Below are 27,949 nucleotides of genomic sequence, written 5' to 3'. Positions count from 1 at the left end.
GCCGGTCCGCTGCTTTCAGATTGCGGCTCTGTCTGCCAGAGCCCTCCAACATGTTCATAATCTCACCGCGGTCAATGTTCCTTAGGGCTGTGTAGAGATTCTCCACTGTCAGGGAGCAGACAAGAACAGGCACTTAGGGAGGAAATTCTCATCATGCTGGGGCAGCAGCTAGGGCATGTTGCATGGGCTCTGAAAATTTGGCCAGAAGGGGAAAATGTGAGAAGGAGAGGATTTATATTTTCAAAAGATGGAGGCACTTCTCTTTGGTCAGAATCAAAAAGAACTGCCTCTTAAGAGATCTTTTAAAAAAAACAACAACCCCCCCCCCCCCCCCACTTTGGCAAATCTTTTCCAAAGGCTAAGAGTAGCCAATTTTAAGGCAGAGAAAGCTTGTTTTTGTAATCTAAGAGGAGCACCACCAGAAAATGAGGGTGAGATTCTGTCCTTTTAAAATGAGAGTGAGATTGGATTCTGTTCTTTTGAAATGCTTGGCCCTTGCCAGTTGATTTGGGATGCAAATGTAAACATTCAATTTCCTTTGAGTGTTTTGGGGGGTCTGAGAGTTAGGTTGGGAAGAGGCAAAAAGACAGTATGAGACAAAACTTTTTACCACGTTGGAGAAAAAAATGCCCCTGAGAGAAAGGGAACTTCAGATGGACTGGGCTCACCTAGACTCTATCTTGAGAGGACAGTAGTCATTTGTTGGAGAAATTCAACAGGAAGACTTTAAAGTCACACACCCAGCATAGATGATGTAATCAAGGGGTCCTGGTGCAAGTTTTATCTTATTTCAAGGATAGTAGACAAATGGACATCAAGCTTCTCCAGTAACTTGATAGGGTAGAAGACCTAGTGATGCTGAGGTTTGTGTGTGTACACTGTGTGTGTGCCAAGGATTGAATTGTGTCCCCTAAAAATATGTGTTGGAATCCTAACCCTGTGGATGTAATCCCATTTGAGAATAGGGTTTGTTTTGTTAGGTTCACGAGGCCATGTCAGCATAGGGTGTGTCCTGACTAAACCTGATCACTTCTAACTGACAGAGCAGCACCAACACAGAGATACATAAGCTCAAACAGGATAAGACAGATGTCATATGGAGATCACCAAAACCAAGGAGCTCTGGTAGCGTAGTGGTTACGAATCGGGCTGCGAACCTTAAGGTCAGCGGTTCGAAACTACCAGCCGCTCCGCGGGAGAAAGATGAGGCTTTCTACTCCCGTAAAGATTTACACCCTCGGAAACCCTGTACAGGGTCGCTATGGGTCGGAACCGACTCGACGGCACTTAACAACAACAACAAGGAAAGAACCAAGGAAATGAAAACAGACAAAGAAGGACCTTGTCCTAGAGCCATGCTCTATATTTGGATTTTCAGCCTCCAGAGTTAATAAATTTCTGTTCTTTAACACTAGTAATATTTCTATAGCAACAGTAGGAAACTAAAACTGTGTGTGAGAGAGAAAGAGAACGAAAGAGAGAGAGACATACAGATTGATTCTCAAAAGGCCAACATGACAAACGGAATTCAAAGGAAGAATTTCATTGGTAGAGTAGGTGCTAGCACATGCTTTGGAAAAGAAGCCTTCCTCAGTTTAAGGGTACTGACTCTTTATATTTTCTCCTTCACGGATGACCCAGAGGTTCAACAAGGCTGCACTCTGTTCCAATAAGGAATTGGGATTTTCCACACGGATCCTGTTGATGTCTTCCACACTGAACTGCAGCTCCCGGGCCAACTCTGCAAGAAAAGTACCAAGCTCAGACATGAGATGAGCCGTGAATCTAATCCAGCTCTGCTCAAGCTCAGCTGTAGTTGTGGAGTAGGGGTGGGGGATGGGGGTGTTGGAAGAGGAGTATAGGCAGTTCAAGAACAGTTCTCCTTTGGATCTGGCATTTACCAAGAAATACTAGATGAAATGCAATCCCTTACATCTTTGCATCACCAGAAAACAATGTTGGGGCAGGATTGCTCAATAAATAGTTGAATGAATGAATAAATGAGTGTTCTTGCTCTCCATTACATTAAATAGGAGATGAGGTTAGCAATTCATCCAAGGCCACAGAACAAGTTAGCTCCAGTGCCAACAGGGAAACAGAGCCTGCCGATTCCCACTCCAGTGCTGTTTGTCCGGGTTACACTCTCATTTATGTAGGATGCTGCTGCTTTTCACGTCAAGAATCAGTTATAATAGGGATGTATTTAGGTAACTCAGTGTCTCTGTATTTATGATTCTTCAGGGAAAGGCATTTTTACACTTAAAATGAAAACACACATTACCATCTAAATGCATGGCAATAACACAGAATGTTAGCCCCCACCACCTCCATTATTTTGATTGTTGTACCTCACAGGTGCTTTAGAAGGGAAAACAGCATCAGAGTCTAATTTCAAGAATGAGGAAGATTAGAGGGAAATCAACAGCAAGAATCCGAAGGGGCATGTACAATGCACACGCATGCACAAACACACACACACAAACATACACCAGGAAGCAGCAGTAACCAGTTGCTGATGACTTGAGTCTGTCTCATGCTAACTCCATGTATGTCAGAGTAGTGCTGTGCTACATATGGTTTCCCATTATTTTCAATGACCTTTCAGAAAGCAATCATTTTCAATTGTTTTCCTTCCAAACTCTTCCTGGATGGATTTGAACCAGCAACCTTTTCGTTAGAAACAGAATGCACTAATTGTTTACACCACCCGGGGACTTCTAAGAGGTAACAACTGTTGTTGTTAAGTGCAGTTGAGTGGGTTCCAACTCACAGGACCCTGTATAGAGTTTCTGAGTAGCAGCTTGTGGGTTTGAACTGCCGACCTTGTAGTTCACAGTCCAGTGCTTATTCTACAGAGGCACACCAGGAGTTCAATAGATACTGTTTAAAGACCGAACTGTCTTTGAACTTCTGAATAAGTGTTACACTTTCTTTCAGCAAGTTCTTGCTAAGGTTTTTAAATGTGTCTAAGTGCTCTGCAGGATGACTGACCTGCAAGTGTCCATTCACAGAAAAAGTGAACCAAAACAAGGGGTTGGAGAGTGATAATTAAGTTATATAGTCGGCAGTTGAATAAAAAACGTTGTGAGCATTCTGATCTTTAACTTTGTTTTATCCATCTACCTCTCTTCAAATAAGATCCAACCCTATTGTTGATGGGACTTCTGGCAGACCCCAGTTACAGTCAGAGATGTTAATGAAACATTTTGATACTCCCTTTTATTCCTTCCTTCCCCTCCACAATGCTAGCCTTTGGGGAAAGGCAATGTAGTGAGTAGGGGGGCAGTGAACAGACAGCCAGGAGACTTAGTTTGGGCTTGCGTGTTTGTTTCTCTGGGCTCAGTCACTAACTAGCTATACCACAAGTTCATGCTCCTTAATGGATCTCAGTCTTCCCACCTACAAAATGTGATAGACTAGATAAACCCTAAGGTCTCTTAGAACACGAAAAGTTGATGATCTTTTCCTACCAGGGAAAAACCAAGCAGAAATCAAGGAGCATCCCTTTTTCATTGGTACCCAGGTCCTGCTTGAGTAACAGACCTATCCAAGACCACCACAAATCAGATACACAACAGAGGGGTGAGTAGAGGGTTGGAAATCTTTGATCAGTGCTTCTTTAAGTGGGAGAGGGTGTAGGCATATATGAAACAGACACAGTGTTTTAATGCCCCCAATTCCTAGACTCACCTGCCCAACTGAGGCCAAGATGCTCTGATATAATACTCATTTTCATGTCTGCTTGGTCTGTCCCACTGAGAGAACCTGGGGAGAAGCAGAAGATTTCATTTAGTAACCCTGACCGGATACAGATAGGTGAGAAGAACAGACAGCTGGTGGGTACCCAGGTCAAATGAAGGGCCTCAGCATAGTGGGCATTGAGAGCTAAACCTGTAGGGGCCAGGCAGGATGCCAGTCAAAGGCTCTACAGGTGTTCATAGTGGGTTGTCCTTGCCAAACCCCACTGCCAATGAGTTAATCTGACTCTATGGCAACCCCATGTGTCTAGGCTATAATCTTTATGGTAGCAAATCATCAATGCTTTCTTCTGTGATGTCACTGAATGGGTTTGAAATGCCAGCCTTTAGTGTTGTTGTTGTTAAATGCTGTTGAGTTGGATCTGACTCATAGCGACCTTGCATAGGGTTTCCGAGGAGCGGCTAGTGACCTTGAACTGCCACCTTGCGATTTAAACCAACATTGCAGTCCAGTGCATTAACCCACAGGATACTAGACAAGTTCAAACCATTTGTACTACCCAAGGGACCTAGAACCTTTGCCAGGGCGAGGGGAAGTGATCTCATTCACAACATTCTTGGAAAGAGGGTGAACATATGTCATCATCACAAAGAAGTTTATACCCAGAGTGGATTCGCTAAGAATGCTGTATCTCAGGGCTAGTGGTGTCAAAGACCTCCTCTCATCGGCTCCGCTACCCTGTGAAAGAAAGGAAAAGAAAGGGTGATTTGGGTTATGAGCTCTTCTGTGTGTTCAAGATGGGGATTTGAGCCCTTACACTATGTAGTTGGGGAATGATGCCCCTGTTTTGGTAAACAGTAGCTCTGTAATTTGTATGCACAATAAAAGAAAGAAGCATGGAAAGAGGTGGAAGTAAAGGAATGTTGATAAAGTTCTTGTATTTTATCAATAATAATGGCCATCTTTTGTAATATTTTTAATGTGTGAGGTCCTGTTTAGGACCTATGAAGTAGGTATTATTATTATCATTCCCATTTCATTGATGAAGAAAACTGAGGCCCTGAGAAGCTAACTAAATTGCCTAAGGTCATCTAACTAATAAGGCATGGAACTGGGGTATGAATTTAAAACCAAGTTTAAATTATTTTCTGCTCAAAAAACCCAATTCTGACACTGGCCCCAGGTAGTAGTCTTAAGCCCCTGACCATGGAAAAGCATCCAGATGTTTGCCCAAAGCTGTAGGAGACCCTCTTTTAAAACAGAAGTTGGTTCCTTGTGGTCTTCAGAAAGAAAAGAGAATCTGAGTCGCAAGCGTGTGAGTGTAACCATGCTTCTTTTCTAGTTTAATATGAAAGTCTAATGATTAGAAAGATAGCAGAAACACACCACCAACAATGAAAAGATAAGGTGACATTATGGCTGTTCCAAAGTCCATCATATCGGGCTGTTGTTGATGTTGCTAAGAACCTTCGAGTTGACTCATAGCAACCCTGTCTAAGGGTTTCCAAGGAGCAACTGGTAGGTTTGAACTGCAAAGTCCAGGGCATTAATCTGCAGATAGGACTCTGATAGTCTTACTCCAAACCACTAAACGCAATGTCATCGAGTCAGTTCCAACTCTTAGCAACCCTATAGGACAAAGTACAACTGTTCCTTAGGGCTTCTGAGACTATAAATCTTTACAGGAGCAGATTGCCTCATCTTTCTCCAATAGAGCAGATAGTGGGTTTGAACTCTAGCCCTTGTAGTTAGAAGGCGTAATGCTTAACTGGCATGGCCAACAGAGCTCTTTGATAATTTCACAGGTATCTATAAATAAGCATAGTTGGTCAAGAGTCTTTTGTTGAGCTCAAAAAGCTGGTTGTTTGCAGGGCTGAAGACACCAGGGTTCCCTTTTCTTTTGAGGGCTAGCACCCTGAGAGAGCTATGCATAGTGGTTACAAGTTGGGCTGCTAATCTTACAGTCAGCAGTTCAAAACTACCCGTGGTTCCATGGGAGAAAGATGAGGCTTTCTGTTCCCATAAAGATTTATAGCCTCACTATGAGTTGGAACCAACTCCACGACACATAACTAACTGACTAAGTAACTAACGAACAAATGAACCAACCAACCAACCAACCAACCAAACAACCAACCAACCAAACAACAAACCAACGAACTCTGAGAGAAATGAGTAAGTAAATGGAAAAGAGATTTGATAAAAAGCTACCAAGTGGCCAGGTAAACTTGAGCAATTCAGGTTCTGTTTCTAAGCCTCAGTGAGGCCTTTAAGGTTTCTTCTAGCTTTTATTATCCTAGAGAGCTCAGGGCCCACAACAAGAATATCCTCTGACAATGATGGTTTGCTCTTTGGGTGACATGACCAAAGCTTGGACTTAGCTTTGCAGAAAGGACCTGGCAGGCTTTCCCGAAAAGCCACAGACAAATGTCCAGAGGAGACTGAAGAACCTCTTTAAACCTGAAGGAATTCAAATGCAGCTTTTCTACAGGAACAACCTTTTGATAGTGTTAGAGCTGGGGTTTGTTTTGAGACATTCTTAGGGGACCTCATCTCTAGTGGAGAGGCCTCCCACAATGGATGAGCAGCAGCTCACCTTGGTATAAGGGGGCATGGTGATGTTCAAGTGGCAGAGAATGTGCTGGGTGTCCTCGTACTTCATCGCCTTGCGCAGAAACAATAAGGACCCTCCTGGTTCTCGACTGCTGTCCCGCACCTAAGCTCAATCACACAAAAGAAAGATTCAGGGAGCTGATTTACAGGTCACCAGGCTGGTAGGTTTAGAAATTTCTGCCTTCCAAAAGTTCCAGACTAAGACGAGAGGTCAGCAGGGGATGCAGGCACCTTTACAGGAATGGCCAAACGGTTCTCACGAAAGGACTGGAAGTGGAAGCTCCGCTGCTTGGCAGCTTTTTTGAATGGTACCAGGTTCCCGGAGAGTTCTGCAAATAGGGGCATTCCTTCCAAAACCTGTAGGAAGGGAAAAGCAAATGCAACTGGTCAGATAGAAATACCCAAATAACCTACCTTTCAATTTTGGCCTGTCCCTTCCCGAGACACTCCCTTACTAGAGCTACCTGGAGCTCAGATGGCATGCTCAGTGCAAGTCTACTGTTTGTTGTAGAAAATGCTTTATTTCCAAGGTTATAATGAATGAGCCATGGTTCCTAACTTTAAAAGATTGCCATATGCCCCTGCCAAGTTTGTCAGGGTGCTCTCAGAGTGCTTTAGAAATCCACTATGATGTCAGACTTCAGTGTCTAAAATCATGGATCTGTTTGCGTGCTCACTCAAAAAATGTTTATTTATGAGAAGCCCTCGATGGACTAAGGTGCTCCTGACCCAAGTCATGGTATTTCCAATAGTCTCATATGCATGTGAAAGTTGGATAATGAATAAGTAAGACCATGGAAGAATTGATGCATTTGAACCATGGTGTTGGAAGAGAATATTAAAAGTATCATGGAATCCCAGAGAACAAAAAAATCTGTGTTGGAAGAAGTACAACTAGAATAGTTCTTAGAAGCTAAGATAGTGAGACATAGTCTCTTACTTTGGACATATTATCATGAGTGACCAGACCCTGGAGAAGGACATCATGCTTGTTAAAGTGGAGGGTCAGGGAAAAGGGGGAAGATCCCCAATGAGACAGATTGGCACAGTGGCAGCAGTAATGGGCTCAAGTGTAGCAATGATTGTGAGGTTGGTGCAGGATCAGGCAGTGTTTCATTCTGTTGTGCGTAGGGTCACTATGAGTCGGTACTGACTCAATGCCACCTTACAACAACAACAGACAGATTATATATTTGAATCTCACCTATATGAATGACCCCAGATGTGTGTGACATGCTTTCTACTGAGAAGTTATCATTAACTCATTTGACCAAAAACTGAAACCAAACCTGTTACCGTTGAGCTGATGCCAACTCCCATTGACTCCATGTGACAGAGTTAGAGCTGCCCCCATAAGGCTTCTAATCAAAACCGACTCAATAGCATTTAACAACACCAACAAATTTTTCTAGATGCAGACTGCCGCATCATTCACACTTGGAGTGACTGGTAGGTTTGAACTGCCAACCTTTTGGTCAGGAGCCTCATATTTAACCACCTAGAATTAACCACCAGGGTTTCTCAACTCCTTTGACAGTGAGGAAATGCAGGTCCAAAGAGACTAAGTGCCTTGCTTAGTTAGCATCCAATACAGGATTAGAACCAGTGCTCAGCGTTCCAACCTTGGGTTCTATCTACCACAGCTCTCCTCTAGGAGACTCAGCATACACTCTGAGGCTACAGAGCTGGGAAGATGCTGCTTATTACACGTTTTAATAGTATGGGGTCCCGGGAGCAGTGATAGGTTCACATCTAGTCCTCATTTCTTTACTTACATCCTGGTCCAGCTCTGTGGACACTATCAAAACCTTAACATAGCAGTTAAAAGTGTAGACTACCTGGATATACTTTCAATACCATTTACTAGTTGTGTGGCCTTCAGCAAGTTATTTCAACTTTCTCAACCTCAGTTTCCTTATCTGTAAATTGGGAGTAATAAAAGAACATAGTTATGAGAATTATACAAGTTGGGCAATTTTATGAGTGCTTGGTGCTTGATACAGTGGTTAAAGCGCTTGACTCTGGTAGTGTAGTGGTTATGAGTTGGGCTGCTAATGTTATAGTCAGCAGTTCAAAACTCCTACTCCGTGGGAGACAGATGAGACTTTCTGTTCCCATAAAGATTTACAGCCTTAGAAACCCTACATATATATTGCCATGAGTTGGAACCAACTCCACAGCACATAAACTGGTGCTGTGGGTTAATGTGCCAGACTGCAAAGCCGTTTGAATTGCAAGGTTGGCAATTCAAGCTCACCAGCTGCTCCTCAGAAACCCTATACAGGGTCGTCATGGGTCAGAACTTACTCAGTGGTACTTAACAACAACAACAACAACAACAACCTAACTAAAAGATTGGTGGTTTGAACCTGCCAAGAACAACCTAACTAAAAGATTGGTGGTTTGAAACTGCCAGCCTCTACACAGGAAAAAGATCTGGCAGTCTGCTTCTGTAAAGATTTGCAGTTTTGAAAATTCTATGGGGTAGTTCTGCTTAATCCTACAGGGTTAGGTATGAGTTGGAATCTACTAAGCTATAGTGGGTTTGGCTTTAGCTGGTTTGGTACCTCAGAGTTCAATAAATGTCAGCTCCTTGTCATCACAAACCAAAGGCTCTACTACTTCAGCTCACACACACATATGTAACTTGCCTCACTTTTGCTAAATGTTCTTCAGGATGTTTCTCAAGAACAGAATCAACAAGACAGTCTAGAAACCCTCCTCTAAAGAAAAGGTTTCCCTGCCTGCACTGGGTCACAGTGTACACCAGGGTGCTGCTGTCCAAGCTCTGGAACCTTTGTGAGAGGGACTGTGCCTGGCCAGGAACAAAGGGAGTCGGGAGCAATACCTCGATGTCCCTGCTCCGGGCCACCTCGACAAAGTTCTCATGATACTCCAGAGTCTTGTCCACCTTATCATCCGTCATGCAGTAGCAGCGCAGCCGCCCTTCTCGGGGGTCGTTCATTTTGGCAAAGATGACAAACTTGGCCATGTAGGGCACTGCCGTAAGCTCCTTGTACAGCAGAGTGGCAAAGTTCACAGCCTCAGCAGTACGAGGACAGTCTGACAGCCAAAACCTTAAAAGAGAAGGCTCCATTTTAAAGTGGAATCCTTGGGGTGGGGGTGGGGGGTGCAAGGTGAACACACTTGGCTGCTAACTGCAAGGTTGGAGCTTCACATCCACCCACAGATACCTGATGATCGATTTCTGAAAAATCAGTCATTGAAAACCCTGTGGTGCACAGTTCTACTCTGACACATGCAGGATCTCCAATCAAACCAACCAAAGCCAAACCCACTATGGTCTAGTCGATTCCAACTCATAGCTAACCCTGTAGGATTGAGCAGAACTACCCCATGGGCCAGATGATTGACAGCAGCAGGTCTAGTTATAAAATAAATTTCTAAATGCCTGGTGGAGAGTTTCACTCCCGCCCAGATAGGCGCTATCTATCTGTGAATCTAATATATCTGCGGGCTCAGGAAGGCTTCTTGTCAGGGTGGGCCTGAGAACAGCTATGCTGTAAGGGCAGCACCGACCCCATACTCTGGGGCCTGAGGACCTGAGACAGCAAGCATCTCACCTGGCAGAGACATTGGTGGTGAAGTTGGCACACTCATTGGCATACACCAGCTTGGTTGTGCCTGTTATATCTTCCCACTGGGCTTGATCTGTTCCACCTGCAACAGGAACAGAAGCGAGGTGAAGAACTGGTCTTCAGAACATGCACAAGTAAACACTAAGACTGAATATGCAAAGGCAGAGATGGGTACGTCTGGCAGGGACTGGCTTGGTCTATGGCTCTGAGCACACCTTATTCTCACTGTCCTTTTCTCCAGCTAGCAATGTATAGTAACCCATGGCCCTCAAGGTCAGGGGGCATGGACTTCTATTTTTTTCCATCTGTATATTACTCCTTTTCATCAGAACATATGGAAATGACACGACCATGCCCACCATGCAGAGATAGTGACCATAGAATTCACATCAAGTTCATTCTGCTTGAAGGAGGGTGCAGAATGGGGATGTGAACTTTTATTTAGACGCCTTATCCTTCCATCTCTTCCAAAAGCATGTGACCCCAGATAAAACTAACAAAGACTAAGGAGATGCCTCACTTCCCCTCCTCTTTCCTGTCTGGCCCCAGTGTGGGGAAAGGAGCTTTGCCTCAGAGAAGCTGACACAGAGGCAGGTGGGTACTCTTACCAATAACACTGCAGAGCAGGCGCAGGCTGGTGGTGTCCCCCTCGCCGCTGTCCCGAGGGTTGTCTGTCCATGACGGTGGAAGCGGGATCCGAAGCCCTATGGGGCGGTGGAACTTCCGGCGCCGTGGCTCCACGGTGACAATGGGGCTGAAGGTGGCCTGATTGTCCAGAAGTTTGGTGACTAGCTCATCAGGTACAGGCTGGGCCTGGGGAATATTAAAGGTAGGATGCTTAGTTCCAGAGCAGGAGAGCAGCTGGTTGGATAGGAGGTAGGCACAGTCATTCCCAAGGGGAGAGTGGGTCTTGTCTACATGCAAGTCAAAGGCTTCTCTCAGGGTCTCCACCGGTCCCATCTCTCCACACCTAGTGGCATTATTCATGCTTGACACCGGTCCTGACTGAGGTCTGACGTCATTGCCTATCTCTCCTCTCTGTTCTTTCTCCCCTTTGCCCTGTTGCACCCTGTTCCCAGGATGTCACCACCTCTGCTCTGCTTGACAGTGGGTTCCAGGAAATTCCATCATGCAGAGCAAGCTGGTGATGTGGTATAATCTGGGGCTTTGGGCAACTTAACAGGGAATGTCTTGTCTTAGCTCCACCTCATCCAACTTTCTTGTGAGCCTGAAGAGCAGCTCTCTCACTGGGGTATGTGAAGGGGAGCAGTGGGGGCACATCATGGGAGCAAGGGGCAATCTTCCTGAGGACCGGAGGGCCTTCCACCCTCCGTGTACTCCAAGTGAGGGGTATCCCAGCTGGTCTGGGAGGCTGTGTCACCTGCAAAGCCAACTTCACGCTCTTGGTGACAGCATTTTCTGGGAACGTCGCCTGCACCAGGGGGACCAACTTGCTCTTCAGGGAGCCCCCTTCAGGGCCGATGGTGTCGAAGTCCTGGCAGAGCCGGGACATGATCACGAAGTACAAGGGGAAGTCGGTGGTGATGATGCGGCAGACTCTCTTCTTCTCCAGCTCCTCCAGGCTGCCCAGCTCTGCAATCACAGTGAGATCCCCCCACCCCGGTTACTCTGAGCTCAGGCTCGCTCTGTGTCACTTGAATCTCCTCATTCTTGACTCCATGTGCCCACCCCTCTTGGCACCCAGCAGTGGGGAGAGGGGCTGCTGGTCTGGAGAGAGAAACCACTGGGTCCAGGTCAGTAGAAGGTGCTGAGGGTTGCAGGCAAAGGCTAAGCACTCACTCAGATGTTCCATGTGGAGCATAGCCAGATAGGGACATTTCTAGCCTTTCAGGGTCCCCAAACTCCAGGCAGTCCCAACAACCCATCTCAGAAGTGCAATCTCAAATCCCATGTTCCAGGAGGAGGGAAGTGGTCAGCCCTGGGGTCCCTGCCTCACCTTCATCCATCCCATTGAGGAGCTGGTCCAGGTAACTTTCTTCATAGCGGCTCCTATGTTCCTTCCATATGGAGCCATTTTCACTCCTCAGAACCACCAGTTCTCGGTCCCCACGGCCATGCGAAGCAAAGTGGGGGATCTCCACGATCACCGGACTGGAGCAGGGTCAGAGAAAATGATGAGGGCGGGGCACGGGCATGCTCACTGTTGAGGGGATGGAAGAGCAGGCGGGGCAGGGCAGCCTGGCTCCTGCTGGTAAGAGGAGCCCTGCAGCCACAGTGGGGGCCCCACCTACTACCCAGGCCTGAGAGTGAAACATGCCAGCCTTTGGGAGCCTGAGATGTTCCACAGGCCTTCTTGGTTGCCCTCAGGCTGGAGGGAAGGATGGCTCAACCTCATTCCACACTGCTCACTGCCATACAGTCATCTGTCTAAGGCTCAGAAAACAGCGCTGCCCTTGACACTCCTTGACCCTGATACTGGGAACCTGTCTGACACGTTTAGATAGGAAAATTAACCCCTCTGAGCCTCAGCTTCCTCATCCATAAAATGGGGAGAGCACCATTTACTTTGCAGTGCGGCTTTGAGAATCATACATTAAAAGGTGAGAGTGCTCAGCAGGCTGCTTTACAAAGGGTGAATGGTAGCATGGAGGTGGGACAGGAGAATGGACAGATGTGGGAAGGCTGGGCCCCTGGTGGAGACCTGCCGGGAACACTACTCCCTGTAGTGATTGAAGGGACCCTGGTTTACTGCTGAAAAGGTGACGAAGCATCAGCCACTGAAGGCCATTAATCTCGTTTGCAAGGGTGACCTTCTAGCAAGACTATTTTAGTGTTGAAATAATTAACCTCTTGGGAGCCTCTCAAGCAATGCTGTCTTCTACTCCATTTCTACCTAGAGTGTCACAGCAAGATTTGCAGGTGCTCAACTCCAGCAGGATATGAACTCGCTAGTGTATTTGGGGGAAAGGTGGTGAAAGAAGAACAAAGCTCCCACTTCTGTTTCCCCGCCCAGGTCTGTGTGGTTTGCTGCATTGTTGCAGGGGCAGTAGCATTGGGACCTGCAGGACAGGAACAAGCTAAGGGCACATCTTGCACAGGCACACCCAGCACCAGCAATCTCTCACCTCAAGAACTGAACACCTGTGGGCCCTAGTGCAATGATCCTGCTGGCCAGGCCCTCCTCCTCAGCCAGCGGGGGAGGCGGTGTGCTCAGCTTCTGGGGTTTGACCAGGCGGCAGGTGATGCGCGTGGGGGCAGCACAGGTCCGAGGTGGGATCACCACTCTCAGTCCATTGTGGCGACTTCCTCTCATGGAGCCTCCCCGGGCATCAACCATGAAGCTCACCAAAAACCTAGGAGCACAGACAGAGCCATGTTGGGCTTCTACACTGCCCTTCTGAGTCAGGGAGGGTGGGCAGTGCAGAGTCCCATGTGTCCCACTCACCCTGTGTGGACTGGGCTGGCCACTGGGCTGATGTTGTCTGAGGTCTCTGTGGCCGGGCTGCTGGGGATGAGTGAGTCTTCATCATATTCCTTAAATGCCTGAGGAGGAGAGAAAAGGCCCTCCAGTTCTTCCCCTCCCTGGACCGTAGTATATACTCAGGACTCAAGCCTGCTGAGTATTGTGCCAGGGCCAAGGAGCCTCACTGGCAGAAACCGAGTTGTCCCTCTCACTAATCCTCGAACTTTTCCATGCAGGACTCTCCTGGAGTCTAAAGGGAGCACAGGCTTTTTCCTACCTCCACTGCTTCTATTTGCTCAAGATCTTTGGATTTTTCTTTTGAAATAAATATAACAAGACCATACTCTTTTGGACCCTATAGCCGCTGCACTCACTTGCTTACCTTCCCTCCCCTTCGTCCAGCAACATCTTACTATGAAATCTCTGCTCTAGGCAGATTAGCTTTCTCCTTAAAGTTGGCATTAAAATACCTGGGTATGACTCCTGTACCATTGCCTACTGGAGTCCTGGTGTGGCACTGTGTGCTGGACTGCAAAGTTGTTTTGAACCATAAGATTGGCGGTTCAAGCTCACCAGCTGCTCCTCAGAAACCCTATACAGGGTCACTATGGGTCAGAACTGACTCAAAGGCACTTAATAACAACAACAACCATTGTCTATTAGCTACATAGTTTTGTGTACACCACTTCTGGGTAATGGAAACAGTTAACCTGTTTGGCTGCTATGCAAAAGGATGGCAACTCAAGTCCACACAGAGGCACCTTAAAGGAAAATAATCTACATCTGAAAACAATCAGCCAATGAAAACCTTATGGAGCACGGTTCTTCTCTGACATGCACGGGGTCACCATGAATTAGAAGTAACTGATCCTTTGAAGCTACTTATCCTGTAGGTGTTTGAGACACACGAGGTGGATAAAACAGTCCCATTGTTGAGGAGTTTTTCATTTTCTCATCTGTAACATGAGAAGTTTCTTAGCTCACTGTGACACTGCAAGTCCAGGGATATGGGGTGACCTTGCATAAGGTCTTACACCTCACAAGGACCCATGAAAGTCAGCAGGGCCTGAGTCTGGTCCTAGTACCTCTAGGTTTGTTTGCAACTCTGCTTTTGAATGTCCTTGTGCCGTTCCTTAGCAAGTCCAAGCCTAGTCATTTTTCATGTCTCACAGCACCCATGAATCCTTCCTATTGATTCTAAACTCCTTTCTCTGAACTCTAAAAATAACTCACACCATATGATTTAGCACTTCATTATTCTCCATTCGGTATTCTTTCTTAATTGATTTCATGAGCCTGAATTCATTCTTCCTAGTTAGGCCAGAAATTCCTATGTATCCAGGCATCGTATCTTATAGTCTTCCTAGCCCCATCCGGGAGGCAAGGTAGGACCTGCTGACTTGAGTTAATGACTCAAGAAAGAGTTGGAGGGAATGATTTGGTCAAGGAACAGTGTGACACAGGTCTATCTGGTTGGGTTCTCCTCAGTCTCACTGGCAGGACATCCAGTGAAGATGCCACAGCAGTAACAGAGCCATATTGACCATATCTCCCAAATGCTACACAGTGACACCAACATTGATTATTATGATATATCTTCACATGAAATGGCTGACCAGAACTCCAAAACCTGTTTATCTCTGTATGGCAGTTATGGACCTAGGACTATGCTTGCTGCTTTAAAACAGATACCCCTTTGTGACAAGAGTGAAATCAGCCTTAGCCAGAATACAGACATGCCTGGTTCAGTCATCAGCCTTAAAATAGTCATACCCAGTCTTTTGGGGATTATCACATCATATTGTTGTTGTTGTTGTTGTTTTTATAGCCCTAAAAAATTCCTTGTCCTGGAAAAAAGTGCTAAATGGCATGTTGTTGTTGTCATTAAGTGCCGTCGAGTCAGTTCTGACTCATAGCGACTCTGTGTAGGGTTTCTGAGGAACCGCTGGTGGGTTTGAACAGCCGACTTTGTGATTCGCAGTCTAGAGTTGATCCTACAGTGCCAAATCATTTCAACACATTTCTTTGTATATGTGTGAGAGAAATTCAGGTGGCATCCTGGGAAGCCACAGCATACGGTACCAGAGTAAATGATAACCTACATTGGGAACAGCGCTCTGATATAATTTTCATATCTGTATTAGTCTCTTATGCTCCCAGTAACCCCTTGAGTGAGGTGAGGAGGAAACTTTTCCCTTTCTACAGATGTGAAGGAAAAGCCTCAGGACTTCACAATGGGTGCAGACTGCAGCCAGAGCCCACCTCTGGCTTCACAATACCTGCCTCAGGTTGGGCTTCCTCTCTAGCACAGTGACCCACTGTATCCATATGTGTGTGGAGAGCAGGCGTTCAGGGGTTATGGTGATGAGAACATGGGCCTCAGAGCCAGAACTGCCGGCGTCAGTTCTCAGCTTCACTGGACTAGGTTAGTGATTTTTCACATACCCCTTAGGCTCTCTGACACTCATAGCATTAATGTCTGGGATAATAACAATCATGCCAATGGCACTGGGGGCTACAGAAAATACCAGGAATCATGGATCTAAAGAGACTTTGTAAAAGCTTTTCAATGGCTATTTCCTATCATTGTACTGCAGGTCATTGTCCTGGGACACTTGCATTCTGCAAATAGGAAAAGAAGAGAAATGATGCTTCTGACCTGTTCCTGCTCTTCAGATCTGATCACCACTGTCTCCGGTGTGACACAAGGAATCCTAGGAATAGCCGGCGATTCTACCCTGTGTAGCAAGAACATTGAAAAATCAAAAGGTTGATTCTTCTGAGAGGTTCCCTCTCTTTCATGGAAGGCCAACGTGAAACACCGCTGTACTTCCATGATAATCTATACATTCTGAGACCCCCATCGTACATGCCACATGTGCAGGCCTTCCTCTTCATCTCACCTACAGGCCCCTTCCTTGCCTTCTTTTCTTCTTCAGAGCTCAGATGTCCTTCAAGACTTAGATGAAGGAACTACTCCCTCCTCCATGAAGTATTCTCCCACCTAGTCCAACTCAAATTGATCACACTTTTCTGCGAACCGCAAGGTCAGCAGTTCAAAACCACTAGTTGCTCCTTGGGAGAGAGATGAGGCTTTCTGTTCCCACAAAGATTTACAGCCTTGGAAACCCTATACAGTGTCACTATGAGTTGAATGGCACACTACCACCACCATAGCCCTTGTTGATGGAACCCTCACTTTGGCCTGAGCATTATATTATCCTGTGTATGTGTGTGTGTGTACGTGTTGGTCCCACCAAATTAATCTCTAAGTTTCTTGTAGTTGGAAACACAGGTCTTGTGTTTCTTTCCAACTGATGTGCAGAAAATACTAATCGATCAAAATACCCTTAGAGTTTCATTTCCTGCTTGTTTATACTAAGCTGGCATATGTCTATCTTTTAAAAGTTGAAGATTTTAGATATATTCACCAAATATCCCTATGTGTATATGTACCCCAGTGGCATAATTCTTAACAGTCAACAGGAGAAAAGAGAATGGGGTTCCTGGCAGACCCAAATCTTTGATGGGCTTTACCTAATGCCGCTCATGGACAGAGGAATGTAGTTAGTGTTTGATTTTAGCATGGGAACTGTTTCTGGTGTGAATCTTCCTCCATGGAGATTTCTGGTGAGCAGCTGAGAGCACACGAGTGAGTGAAGATGTCTAGATATAACTGTCAGTGATGGGAGGGAAAAGTTGTGAGGTAGGGATGGGAAGAAGGAAATAGATGTTCCCAGGCAGCCCACTGTCCCGTAGACCTTGCTGTCCGTTCTCTGCAGTCCAGGTACAGAGTCAATTTATCCTGATATAAATGAGGACCCGCAGTCTGTCTTTGTCAGAGCCATACCCAGGGCCTGACCTTCTTAACACTTCTGTGTCCCTTCTTTGAGTTCTAGGGCTAAACCTTGACCCTCCACCATGTAAGCACTTCTTACACTTGGTCTAGCTTAGGCACAAACTCCAGCAGCTCCTTCTCTTCATCCGCTTCTCTGGAATCTTGCTTCTCAGCTTTGGAGCCAACAATTTCTTCCCCTGGAACCACACAAGTTTAAGTTAGTGACAGAATGGAGATGGTAGACTGTCTCTTTCTGTCTTTTTTTAAATGCTTCTCCTGGTCCTCCTCTCAATGCTTGTACCTAAGGAGAGGACAAAGGTCTCTGAGGTGCTATAGGGAATCATAAGCAATGACTCTAGGCAATCTTGTTCCTCCAACTCTGGTATATAGAATGGGACAGCCAACTCCTAGTGTCTTAGTTTTTATCGGGCTTTGTAGACGAAAAACAATATGGCCAGGAAAGAACTGTCTTAACTTGATAAGTCCTACTTCAGAAAATCCCTTCTCAGGTATCCAGAGACACCAAAGAAAGTTGCTACTGTTCTTTTCCATGCCACACACTACAGAAGGACCAACTATAATGGAACTGAGATAATTTATTTTGAAGGGCTATAGGATTTTCTTTTTAACCATGGCTACTAAAATCTCATTATTTTCTAAGTCCATTACAAAGAGGTTCAAATTCTGGGTGAATCAGCTGTCTGTAACCTCAGCTGCCTCTTTGTCTCACTCTCCCTGCTTGAACCGAGCTGTGGGTCCTTGACCTTGCATTGGCATTCACTGTCACATAGCAGTAAGTTTTCTAGCTTTGTGGTCTGGAGCTGACAGAATGAAATAACATGGACTCATGCAGTTATCATCACAAACACAGAGGCATGGGCACAAACACATAGATGGACAGGCAGGAACGACCTGCCAGGGCATGGATCTTATGGTTATAAATTTCCTATTGTAAGTAAGCTCCCAGCTCTGACAGGTTTAGCCATCAGAGGAGGGTGGAAAGCAGGAAAGAATTAGTGATAGCTTAGGGTGAAATGCACTCTGGTGAGAAAGAACCACAGGAAACAGAAAGCGTTTCATACCCATGATAGTTATATGAGCAGTTCCTGGAAAGCAAAAAGAGCCAAGTTTAAGGAAGAACAGGACTGAAGTCAGTTAAAGTGAGAGACATATTATCAAGGAGAATTTTTACCACCTAGCTAACAAACTTATATAACCACTGAACTAGAGAACAGAATGGACCACAGAGAAGATCCAGCCCAACCCCTTCAGTTTACATCACAAGGATCCCCTTCAAACTTAAGGCCTATTTGGGACAGGAAAAATACTAAAAGTACTCTGTCATTCATAGATATTGAAACACAAGGGATTCTATAATAACAGTTTTATCCATAATCTTACTGGCACACTGGGGTTAGAAGAGCAGCTTATTGAGAGAAATGCTCATACTTCTTTCAATAACCAGTTTGCTATTTGTTCAAAGCACAAGAAAGGTACCAGTCAGAAGTTTTTTATAGTTCCTTACAACTCTGAGAATTAATCTGAGTAGAATCATACTCCAGTTGATACACATGTCAAATATATGCACACACATAGCTATTTAAGAAACTTCATGGGATTAAAAAATACTTTAATTGGAAATGTAAATTTTCCTTCTCATAAAATGGTAATACAGGATATATATCCTGGTGTGACGAGTGTCCTGGTGTGGCGCTATGGGGTTAACACGCTGGACTGCAGGGTTAGTTTGAGCTGTAAGGTCAGCAGTTCAAGCTTATCAGTTGCTCCGTGGAAATCCTATACAGGGTTGCTATGGGTTGAAATTGACTCAATGGCACTTCACAACAACATATATATATATATATATAACCTGGTGTGGTGCTGTAGGATCAGCACTGGACTACGAACCAGAAGGTTGGCAGTTCAAATCCACCAGCAGCTCCTCGGAAACCCTATACAGGGTCACTATGAGTCAGAACTAACCCAATGGCACTTAACAACATATATACATATATATATTCAAACCCACCAATTGCTCCTCAGAAACCCTATACAGGGTCACTATGAGTTGGAAACAACTAGACCGCACTTAACAACAACATATATAATAGACAACATTTCTTTTTAAAAGTGGCTTTGGGTTCAATTCAGGTCTTCAAAACTTGGGGATATCATGAGAATTCTTGAGTGCAACATGGCGGGCACTCAGTGAGTGCTCAGAGCCCCATTTCTTCCGTTCAGCCTGAGCTCATTATCCTAGACTTTACCTTCATCTTCAGAGACATCCATAATCTCATCTACTGTCTCAGGAAGACTCATCCGGTGCTTGTCACTGAGTAACTAAAATGAGAAGAAGCAGAGAATTCAACCCAAATGGAACACTGGGCCCTTTCATCAACTCGGAAATTACCTGGTCACAACTGTGGAGATTATTAAGGAAATGGAGATTTATCCCAAATGAAGAAAACTAAAGCTCAGAGGCTCTTAGATTGGAACTGGATGTGTGGCAGGAACCAGGAGGAAGACAAGCAGAAAACTTTACCTTCCCATCCCTCATCTCTTCCTCAAATCCCATCTTTCTGCTGCCCCCTTTCGTCTGGTCTCAGCCTCAATTCCTCACACCACTAGGTGGCAGTACAACTTTGCTGATGGCTGGGAACAATCTTTCCCACTGTTTTGGCTTCCAATAAGGTGTACAGCCACTCCATTTAGGGGATTTTAACCCATAGGGCCACCCTGTCAGTCCACTACATGTTTGGGAAGGAAGTGAGGGGGAAAAGCTGACATACCACCATACTAGTTTCATCCGTGACAACCTTGAGTACGTCGGTTACAGAAATATAGCCCAGGCGCTGGGCTATTGCCAGAGGTGTGGTTCCATTCTGGGAAGAAGAGTAGAGAAAGGATGGGATTAAACAAGGAAATCGAGTCTAGGAGACAAGTCCCGCCCCATTTGTACATCTGCATGCTCACCTTCTACTTGTTCAAAAGGGCATAAGTGGACAGAATCCATTTGGAGCCAAGAACAAGATTCCTGAACACTTGTGAGCTTAAATGTGTGTTAGTGGCAATGCCAGCAAAGGCCAGGGGAATGGCACAAGGATGGGCAGTGGTCTTTTAAATCTGTAGCACTGAATACGAGTACCTCAAAAGGAAAGCAAGGGGAAATATTACCAGGGTCGTTCAAGAAATGCCAAGAGGAAACCAACTTGGAAAGGATGAATCAGGAATGCATCAAATGCAATTTTAAGACTAAAGAGTGGCCTTTTGGCTCTCTGAGCAGCACCATGGCGATCAGCAAGAACAAGTGCTTTACAAAAGATGGCAAAAAAGGAGCCAACAAGAAAGTGATTGATCCATTTTCTAAGAAAGATTGTTATGGCATGAAGACACCAGCTATGTTCAATATAAGAAATACTGGGTAAACACTAGTCACAAGGACTCAATGAACCAAAATCACATCTGATGGGCTCAAAGGCCATGTTTTTGAAGTGAGTCTTGCTGATCTGCAGAACGATGAAGTTGTATTTAGAAAATTCAAGCTAATTACTGAGGATGTTCAGGGCAAAAACTGCCTGACCAATGTCCACGGCATGGATCTTACCTGTGACAAATGTGTTCCATGGTCAAAAAATGGCAGACCATGATTGAAGCTCATGTTGATGTCAAGACTACAGATGGTTATTTGCTTCGCCTGTTCTATGCTGGTTTTACTAAAAAATGCAACAACCAGATTCGGAAGACATCTTATGCTCAGCACCAACAAGTCCATCAAAATCCGGAAGAAAATGATGGAAATCATGACCCAAGAGGTGCAGACAAATTACTTGAAAGAAATGGTCAATGAACTGATTCCAGACAACATTGGAAAGGACATAGAGAAGTCTGCCAGTCTATTTACGCTTCCAATGATGTGTTTATTAGGAACATAAGAATGCTGAAGAAGCCCAAGTTTGAGTTGGGAAAACTCACGGCGCTTCATGGTGAAGGCAGTAGTTTTGGAAAAGCTACTGGAGATGAGATAGGTGTTAAAGGTGAACGAGCTGATGGCTATGAATGACCAGTTAAAGAGTCTGTGTAAAATTCAGACTTTCAATGATGACAAATAAAAGATCTTATTTGTGGACCAGTTCTGCCAGCACCATCTGCTGAAGAGACTGTCACCTCCCCATGCGATATATTTGGGTGTTTTGTCAAAAATCAGTTGGCTCAACACAGGAAAGTGTTGGATAAAGGAAAACCCGAAGATGTGATGCCGTCAGTCAAAGGTGCCCAGGAGCATCTGCCCACGGTGCCCTTGTCTGGCATGTACAATAAGTCTGGAGGGAAAGTGAGACTCACCTTTAAGCTAGAACAAGACCACTTGTGGATCGGCACAAAAGAGCAGACTGAGAAATCGTCCATGGGCTCCATTAAAAATGTGCTCAGTGAACAGATCAAAGGACATGAAGACTACCACATGATGGCGTTTCAGTTGGGCCCCACAGAAGCCTCTTACTACTTACTGGGTGTACTGGGTTCCAACTCAATATGTTGATGCAATCAAAGATACTGTGCTGGGGAAATGGCAGTATTTTTGAAAGCACTTTCACCTCTGGCCCAGGAGACTGCCCCAAAGGGAAGGACATTGCTGGGAGAGGCCTGCAGAATCCCTGCATTTCAGAGTTCTGGAACTTTGTTCAAAAATAGATCCAGTCTAAGGTGATGTGGTGACTGAAGCCAGAGGTGATGTACTTTCACCATTAGATTAATTTTAACTTAAAATCACCGGTTCCTTTTCTTGCAGTCAGCTTCAAATCATTTTTAAAGTCAATATGGAGGAAATCAATAAATCTGAATTCTGAGAGTGTTGTGTGGAATACTCTTATGTGAGTTTGAGAGCAGCTCTGCCAATTCTGTTTAGAAGGGAATGATCCATAGCATTAGGAATTTTTAAAAAATTATTTCAATGGAAATATTTTCATAAATCTTTGGTTGCTAACATTTGGACTGCATTGTAATAAAAGTTGGGTTTTGGGTTTTGTTTTGTTTTGTTTTCCATAAAATTGTATGCAATTTGTAAGCCATAAAAAAAAAAAAAAAAGATCTTATTTTTTGGGGGGTGAGGGGGTAAGACTAAAAGAGTGTAAAACAATGCTCCTTCCAAAGATCCATTCTCTGGGTGTCAGTACACTGAGAACTATTGTTAGCTGCTCTTGGGTTGGTCTGTGACTCCTGATGGCTCCTTGCTCAATGGCATCAGACTATTGTGATAAAGAGTTTACACTGATTTTCAGAAGTACTTGCCAGATCTTTCTTTCTAGTCTTTTAGACTAGAAACTTTGCTGCAATCTGTTTAGCATCACAGCAACAGGCAAACTGACAGATGGGTAGTGGATCCACATGATACTCACTGGCCTGGAACTGGATCCAGGTCTCCCCCCACCCATGAAAGGTGAGAAATCTACCACTGAACTACCACTTCCCTCATTAAGATAATTAATATAATTCACATACTTCAATTAATGGCTATCAAGCCAATCAAAACCCACAAGTAACCAAAACTAGGATTGGGGTATATTTCATATTTTGATTTTAAGAGAAAACTGTTCTTAGGTGCCATTAATTTGGTTCCCACTCATAATGACCCTATGTGGTTGTGTGCCAGGGAGTTGGTTCTGACTCATAGCAACTCTGTATAGGGTTTCTGAGGCTGTAAATCTGTTTGGGAACAGAAAGTCTCATCTTTCTCTTGACCTTGCAGTTAGCAACCCAACTCATAATCTTGACCTTGCAGTTAGTAACCCAACTCATAATCCACTATGCAACCAGGGCTCCTTAATAACCCTATGTAGAATTCATAATCCACTATGCAACCAGGGCTCCTTAATAACCCTATGTAGAACTCATAATCCACCATGCAACCAGGGCTCCTTAATAACCCTATGTAGAACTCATAATCCACTATGCAACCAGGGCTCCTTAATAACCCTATGTAGAACTCATAATCCACTATGCAACCAGGGCTCCTTAATAACCCTATGTAGAACAGAACAAAACACTGCCTGGTTTGACACCATCCTCACAATCCTTGTTATTTGAGCCTATTGTTGCAGCCACTATATCACTCCATCTTGTTCAGAGTCTTCCTATTTCTCGCTGACCCTCTTTACCAAGCGTGATGTCCTTCTCTAAGAATTGGTCCAACCAATAACATGTTCAAAGTGTATGAGGTCAAGTCTTTCCATCCTCACTTCTAAGGAGCATTCTGGCTGTACTTCTTCCAAGACAGATTTGTTCACTTTTTGGCAGTCCATGGTATATTCAACACTTCCCACCAACGCCATAATTCAATTGCATCAATTTTTCTTTGATCTTCCTTGTTCACTGCCCAGTGTTTGCACATATGAGATGATTGAAAAGACCATGGCTTAGGTCATGCACGCTTTTTTTGTCCTCAAAATGACATCTTTGCTTTTTAACACTTTAAAGAGGTCTTTTGCAGCAGATTTGACAATGTAATGTATCATTTGATTTCTTGACTGCTGTTCCATGAGTGTTGATTATAGATAAAAGTAAATTAAATTCTTGAAATTCTTGACAAGTTCAATCTTTTCTCTGTTTATCATGTTGCTTAGTGGTCCAGTGATGAGGTATTTGGTTTTCTTTATGTTGAAGTGTAGTCCATATTGTAACTTGTACTCTTTGATCTTCATCAGTAAGTGCTTCAAGTCCTCTTTGCTCTCAGCAAGCAAGATTGTATCATTTGCATATCGCAGGTTGTCACTGACTATTGAACTTTCCTTCAATCCTAATGATATGTTCATATAATCCGTTTTCTTGGATTATTTGTTCATCATCCAGATAGATTAAGTATAATGAAAGGATACAATCCTGGTGTACACTTTTCCTGATTTAAAACTACTCAGTATCCTCTTGCTCTGTTATAATGACTGCCTTTTTTTTTCAAGCTTTTATTGTGACTTGAGTGATAGTTTACATGGGAGAACATTGGTTTTATACTCATTGTTTCATTGCACTGATTACAATATCTGCCGTGCATCATCATTCAACAGTATTTGCTTCTTTTCCCTGTTTTTTTTTCTTTTTTTTTGATGTACACAAAAACACTCAGGAATATATAATCATTTAAACAACCAAAGGGCACATTCTGCAAGCCTGCCTCCTGGATGCAAGCACACAGCCTTTCTCTTTCCATGAGTCTAGAGTCCTCAGCTACTCTATCGCTCCATGCCTTTTGGTCTATATACAGAATCATCATGAGTACAATGAAATGTTCTGAGATTTCCATTCTTTGCAATGTTATCCATAGCTTGTTATAATTCACACAGTTGAATGCTTTTACATAACCAATAAAGCACAAGTAAATATCTTTCTGGTTTTCTCTGATTTCAGCCAAGATCTGTCTGGCATCAACAGTGTTACTCCTTGTTTCACGTCCTCTTCTGAATCTGGCTTAAGTTTCTGGCAGATTCCTATTGATGTACTGCTGTGACCACTTTGTAATGATCCTGAGCAAAATTTTACTTGTATGAGATATTAATGATATTGTTTAATAATTTCTGGATCCCATTGAGTAACCTTTCTTTGGTATGGGCATGGATCTCTTCTAGTCAGTTGGCCAAATAGTTGTCTTCCAAATTTCTTGGCATAGACAATGAGCGCTTCCAGCACTGCATTAGTTTGTTCTGAAATATTGCACTTGCTATTTTGTCAATTCCTGGACTTTTGTTGTTGTTGTTTTTTTGCCAGTGCTTTCAGTGCAGCTTGGACAGAAGTTTAATAACACCAGTTCTTGATCATATGCTACCTCCTGAAACCAACTGAACACCGACTAATTCTATTAGGTGCAGTGAATGTGTGTTTTACTTTCATGTTCTTTTGATGTTTCTGGCATCGTTCAATCTATTGCCCATAAAATTCTTCAATATTGCAACTTGAGGCTTGGATTTCTTCTTTACTTCTTTCTGCTAGAGAAATACTGATTGTGATCATTCTTTTTGGTTTTCTAGCTCCAGGTCTTTGCACATTTCACGATAATGCTCTACTTTGTCTTCTCAAATTGCCCTTGGAAATTTTCTGCTTTCATAATTTTTTCCATCTGCTTTAGATACCCAATGGTCAAGAGTAAGTTTCAGAGTGTCTTCTGATGCCCATTTTGGTCTTTTATTTCTTTCTTGTCTTTTAAATGACCTTTTGCTTTCTTGAGATATGATGTCCTTGAAGTCATCCCACAACTTGTCTGGTCTTCAGTGATTAATGTTCAGGGTGTCAATTCTATTCTGAAATGGTCTCTAAACTCAGGTGGAATATACTCAAGGTCACACTTTGGATCTCATAGACTTGTTTTAATTTTCTTCAGCTTTAAATCAAATTTGGATCTGAGCAATAGAAGGTCTGTTCCATAGTTGGTCCCCAGCCTTGTTTTGACTGATGATGTTGGGCTTCTTCATAATCTCTTTCCACAAATGTAATTGATTAGATTTTTACACATTCCATACAGTGATGTCCATAGGTTTTCTAGTCATATATGTTGTTAAGGAAACAAATTTGCAATGAAAAAATGGTTGGTCTTGAAAACATCTGTCACGTGATCTTTATTTAGTCTTGTTTCTATCACCAAGGCCATATTTTCCAACTTTCCATATTTTCCAATCCTTTGTTTCCAACTTTCACATTCCATTCATTAGTAATTATCAATGTATCTTCACTGCATGCTTGATCAATTTCAAACTGAAGAAGATGGTAAAAACTTTCAATTTGTAAATCTTTGGCATTAGTTTTTGAAGCACACATTTATTTGATAGTCCTATTAACTGGTCTTCCTACTAGGTGTATGGGTATTATCACATCATTGACAATGTTGTATTTCACTACAGATCTTGAAATGTTTTTTTGACAATGAATGCACTGCTATTCCTCTTCAATTTGTCATTCCTTGCAAAGTAGACCACATGACTGATTCAAAATGACCAATGCCAGTACATTTCAGATCACTAATGCCAAGGATATTGATTTTTATGCATTTCATTTTATTTTTTATGATTTCCAATTCATACTATATACATTATGGTTACTAATGGATGTTTGCATCTGTTTTTTTCTCATGGTAAGTTGTGCCACACCAGCAAAAAAAAAAGTCTCAAATGCTTTATTGTAGCCACATCATTAAGGATGCCTCCATTTTGACAGCTCTTCCCCAGTTGTATTTTGAGTGCTTTCCAACCTGAAGGGCATAGTTTCCAGCATCATAGCAACAGACAAGCAATCACAGTATGAGAAGACAAGTAGTGGTTAAGAGAAAGAGCTATATGAAAATACATTGACATTGAGGCTTTTTAAAGAAAAGTTCTGTAGTGCTAAAACCTGCCAGACGCTCCATTCAGCCCTCTCCACAGTTATACTTTCAGCACCCACATCTACAATCAAGGGTCCACAGATGAGCTTTCCAAGCTGGAAGCTTTCCAAGCTGGGGGTAATCTAACAAAGCCTCCACACTTTAAGGTGAGAAAATTCATATTGGACAATGATCATGGATGTTGGTAAGCATAATCCTCAGGACCCAGAAGATCAAGAACCAACCCAAGATGTTGAATTTTGTTCATTTGTACCACACTTGAATCAGTCATATGGAATTTAAAAAGGGATTCAACAAGAAGATTTAAACAAAACTAAAAGTAAACAAATGATACTTCAGTTAGTTAGCCAGAAAGAAAAACTGATCACACCGCCATGCCCTTGGGTACCATAAAGCTGTGACTTTATGGTTCTGCAGCCCCACCAAGGTCCTATATATAGTGCCATAAAGACAGACTGAACTAATGGCTGGCCAATCTGGAAGTATAATCCAAGTAATTTGTTTTACATCCAGAGGACCTTTTATGGTTATTAGAAGTCTCATAAGGCTGCCCACGGAGATCAATATTCTGAAGAAAGAAAACTAGTTGGTACTCACCGAGCTGACCTCGTTTGGGGAAGCACCATTTTTTAGAAGAAGAGTCACAATGTCTGTATGTCCTTGTTGAGCTGCCTGGTGCAAGGGGCTGTATCCTAGCTATAAAGTGAGGTAGACATTTTGTTAAGGATAACTACAAGAGAAAGAACTTCCCACATGCTACAGAGCTTATCCACCTATTGCACATGACATTAAAAAATGCATTTTTTAATTTCTTCTTTGGGGATCCAAGTTTAAAATTGTGTCAGAGCCCCAAGTGTGCCCAGAACAGCTTGTGGCTATGTCCTAATGTAGCCCTCCAGAAGCATCAGTCGAAGAGTCAGGTCTAAGGCATCCTTGTACCTTGGTCTTGGCATTGACATCGGCCTGGTGCTGTAGCAGAAACTTCACCAGCTTGATATTTCCATAATGACTGGCCACATGGAGAGGTGTGTATCCCATCTAAAAAGCAAGAAATGAGAAGAGATGGATAACAAGGCTTCTGGGCAGACCAAGAGTCTTTATAGATTGTGCATTAATGAAATCCTTACAAAAGTACTTAATTAAAAGAGACTGGACAGAACAAGTTTTTGGAAGGTTGTCAGCTGCTATAAGCTGTATTGCTGCTACCATCAGATATCATGGGCCTGAGAAGATACAGGGTTCAGTTCCAGATAAATGACGTTTGAGATGCTTGAAAGATAGTATGTGTCAAGCAATCAGTTGGAAAACTGATATTGAACTCTGTGGAGAGGTCTAGACTGGATAAGTAAATCTGGAAGCTATCAGCACATGGAAGAACCTTGGAGAAGAATGAGAGAAAAAAAATCTAGGTCCAAGTA

The 27,949-nt window shown here is 43.6% G+C and overlaps 1 protein-coding gene across 1 annotated transcript in view; it reads right to left on the bottom strand.

Moving 5' to 3' along the window:
* Positions 1 to 1,595: 1,595 nt before the first annotated feature.
* Positions 1,596 to 27,949, bottom strand: part of ANK1 (ankyrin 1, erythrocytic) — a 111,745-nt gene continuing 85,391 nt past the window's right edge. The window contains exons 19-36 of the mRNA XM_006859985.1: positions 27,471 to 27,569; positions 27,129 to 27,227; positions 19,963 to 20,055; positions 19,441 to 19,513; positions 17,274 to 17,370; positions 15,615 to 15,756; positions 13,318 to 13,415; positions 12,998 to 13,225; positions 11,869 to 12,023; positions 11,293 to 11,504; positions 10,520 to 10,724; positions 9,897 to 9,993; positions 9,161 to 9,389; positions 6,544 to 6,669; positions 6,286 to 6,415; positions 4,362 to 4,427; positions 3,691 to 3,765; positions 1,596 to 1,741 (exon numbers count right to left, since the gene is read on the bottom strand). Coding sequence (XP_006860047.1) covers positions 1,596 to 1,741; positions 3,691 to 3,765; positions 4,362 to 4,427; positions 6,286 to 6,415; positions 6,544 to 6,669; positions 9,161 to 9,389; positions 9,897 to 9,993; positions 10,520 to 10,724; positions 11,293 to 11,504; positions 11,869 to 12,023; positions 12,998 to 13,225; positions 13,318 to 13,415; positions 15,615 to 15,756; positions 17,274 to 17,370; positions 19,441 to 19,513; positions 19,963 to 20,055; positions 27,129 to 27,227; positions 27,471 to 27,569 — 2,370 coding nt within the window. The remainder of the gene's footprint in view (positions 1,742 to 3,690; positions 3,766 to 4,361; positions 4,428 to 6,285; positions 6,416 to 6,543; positions 6,670 to 9,160; positions 9,390 to 9,896; positions 9,994 to 10,519; positions 10,725 to 11,292; positions 11,505 to 11,868; positions 12,024 to 12,997; positions 13,226 to 13,317; positions 13,416 to 15,614; positions 15,757 to 17,273; positions 17,371 to 19,440; positions 19,514 to 19,962; positions 20,056 to 27,128; positions 27,228 to 27,470; positions 27,570 to 27,949) is intronic.

This window comes from Chrysochloris asiatica, unplaced genomic scaffold (genome assembly GCF_000296735.1).
Source record: "Chrysochloris asiatica unplaced genomic scaffold, ChrAsi1.0 scaffold00035, whole genome shotgun sequence".
NCBI lineage: Eukaryota > Metazoa > Chordata > Mammalia > Afrosoricida > Chrysochloridae > Chrysochloris > Chrysochloris asiatica.
Note: the sequence above shows the minus strand (reverse complement) of the source record. Positions and strands in the feature narration are given on the sequence as shown.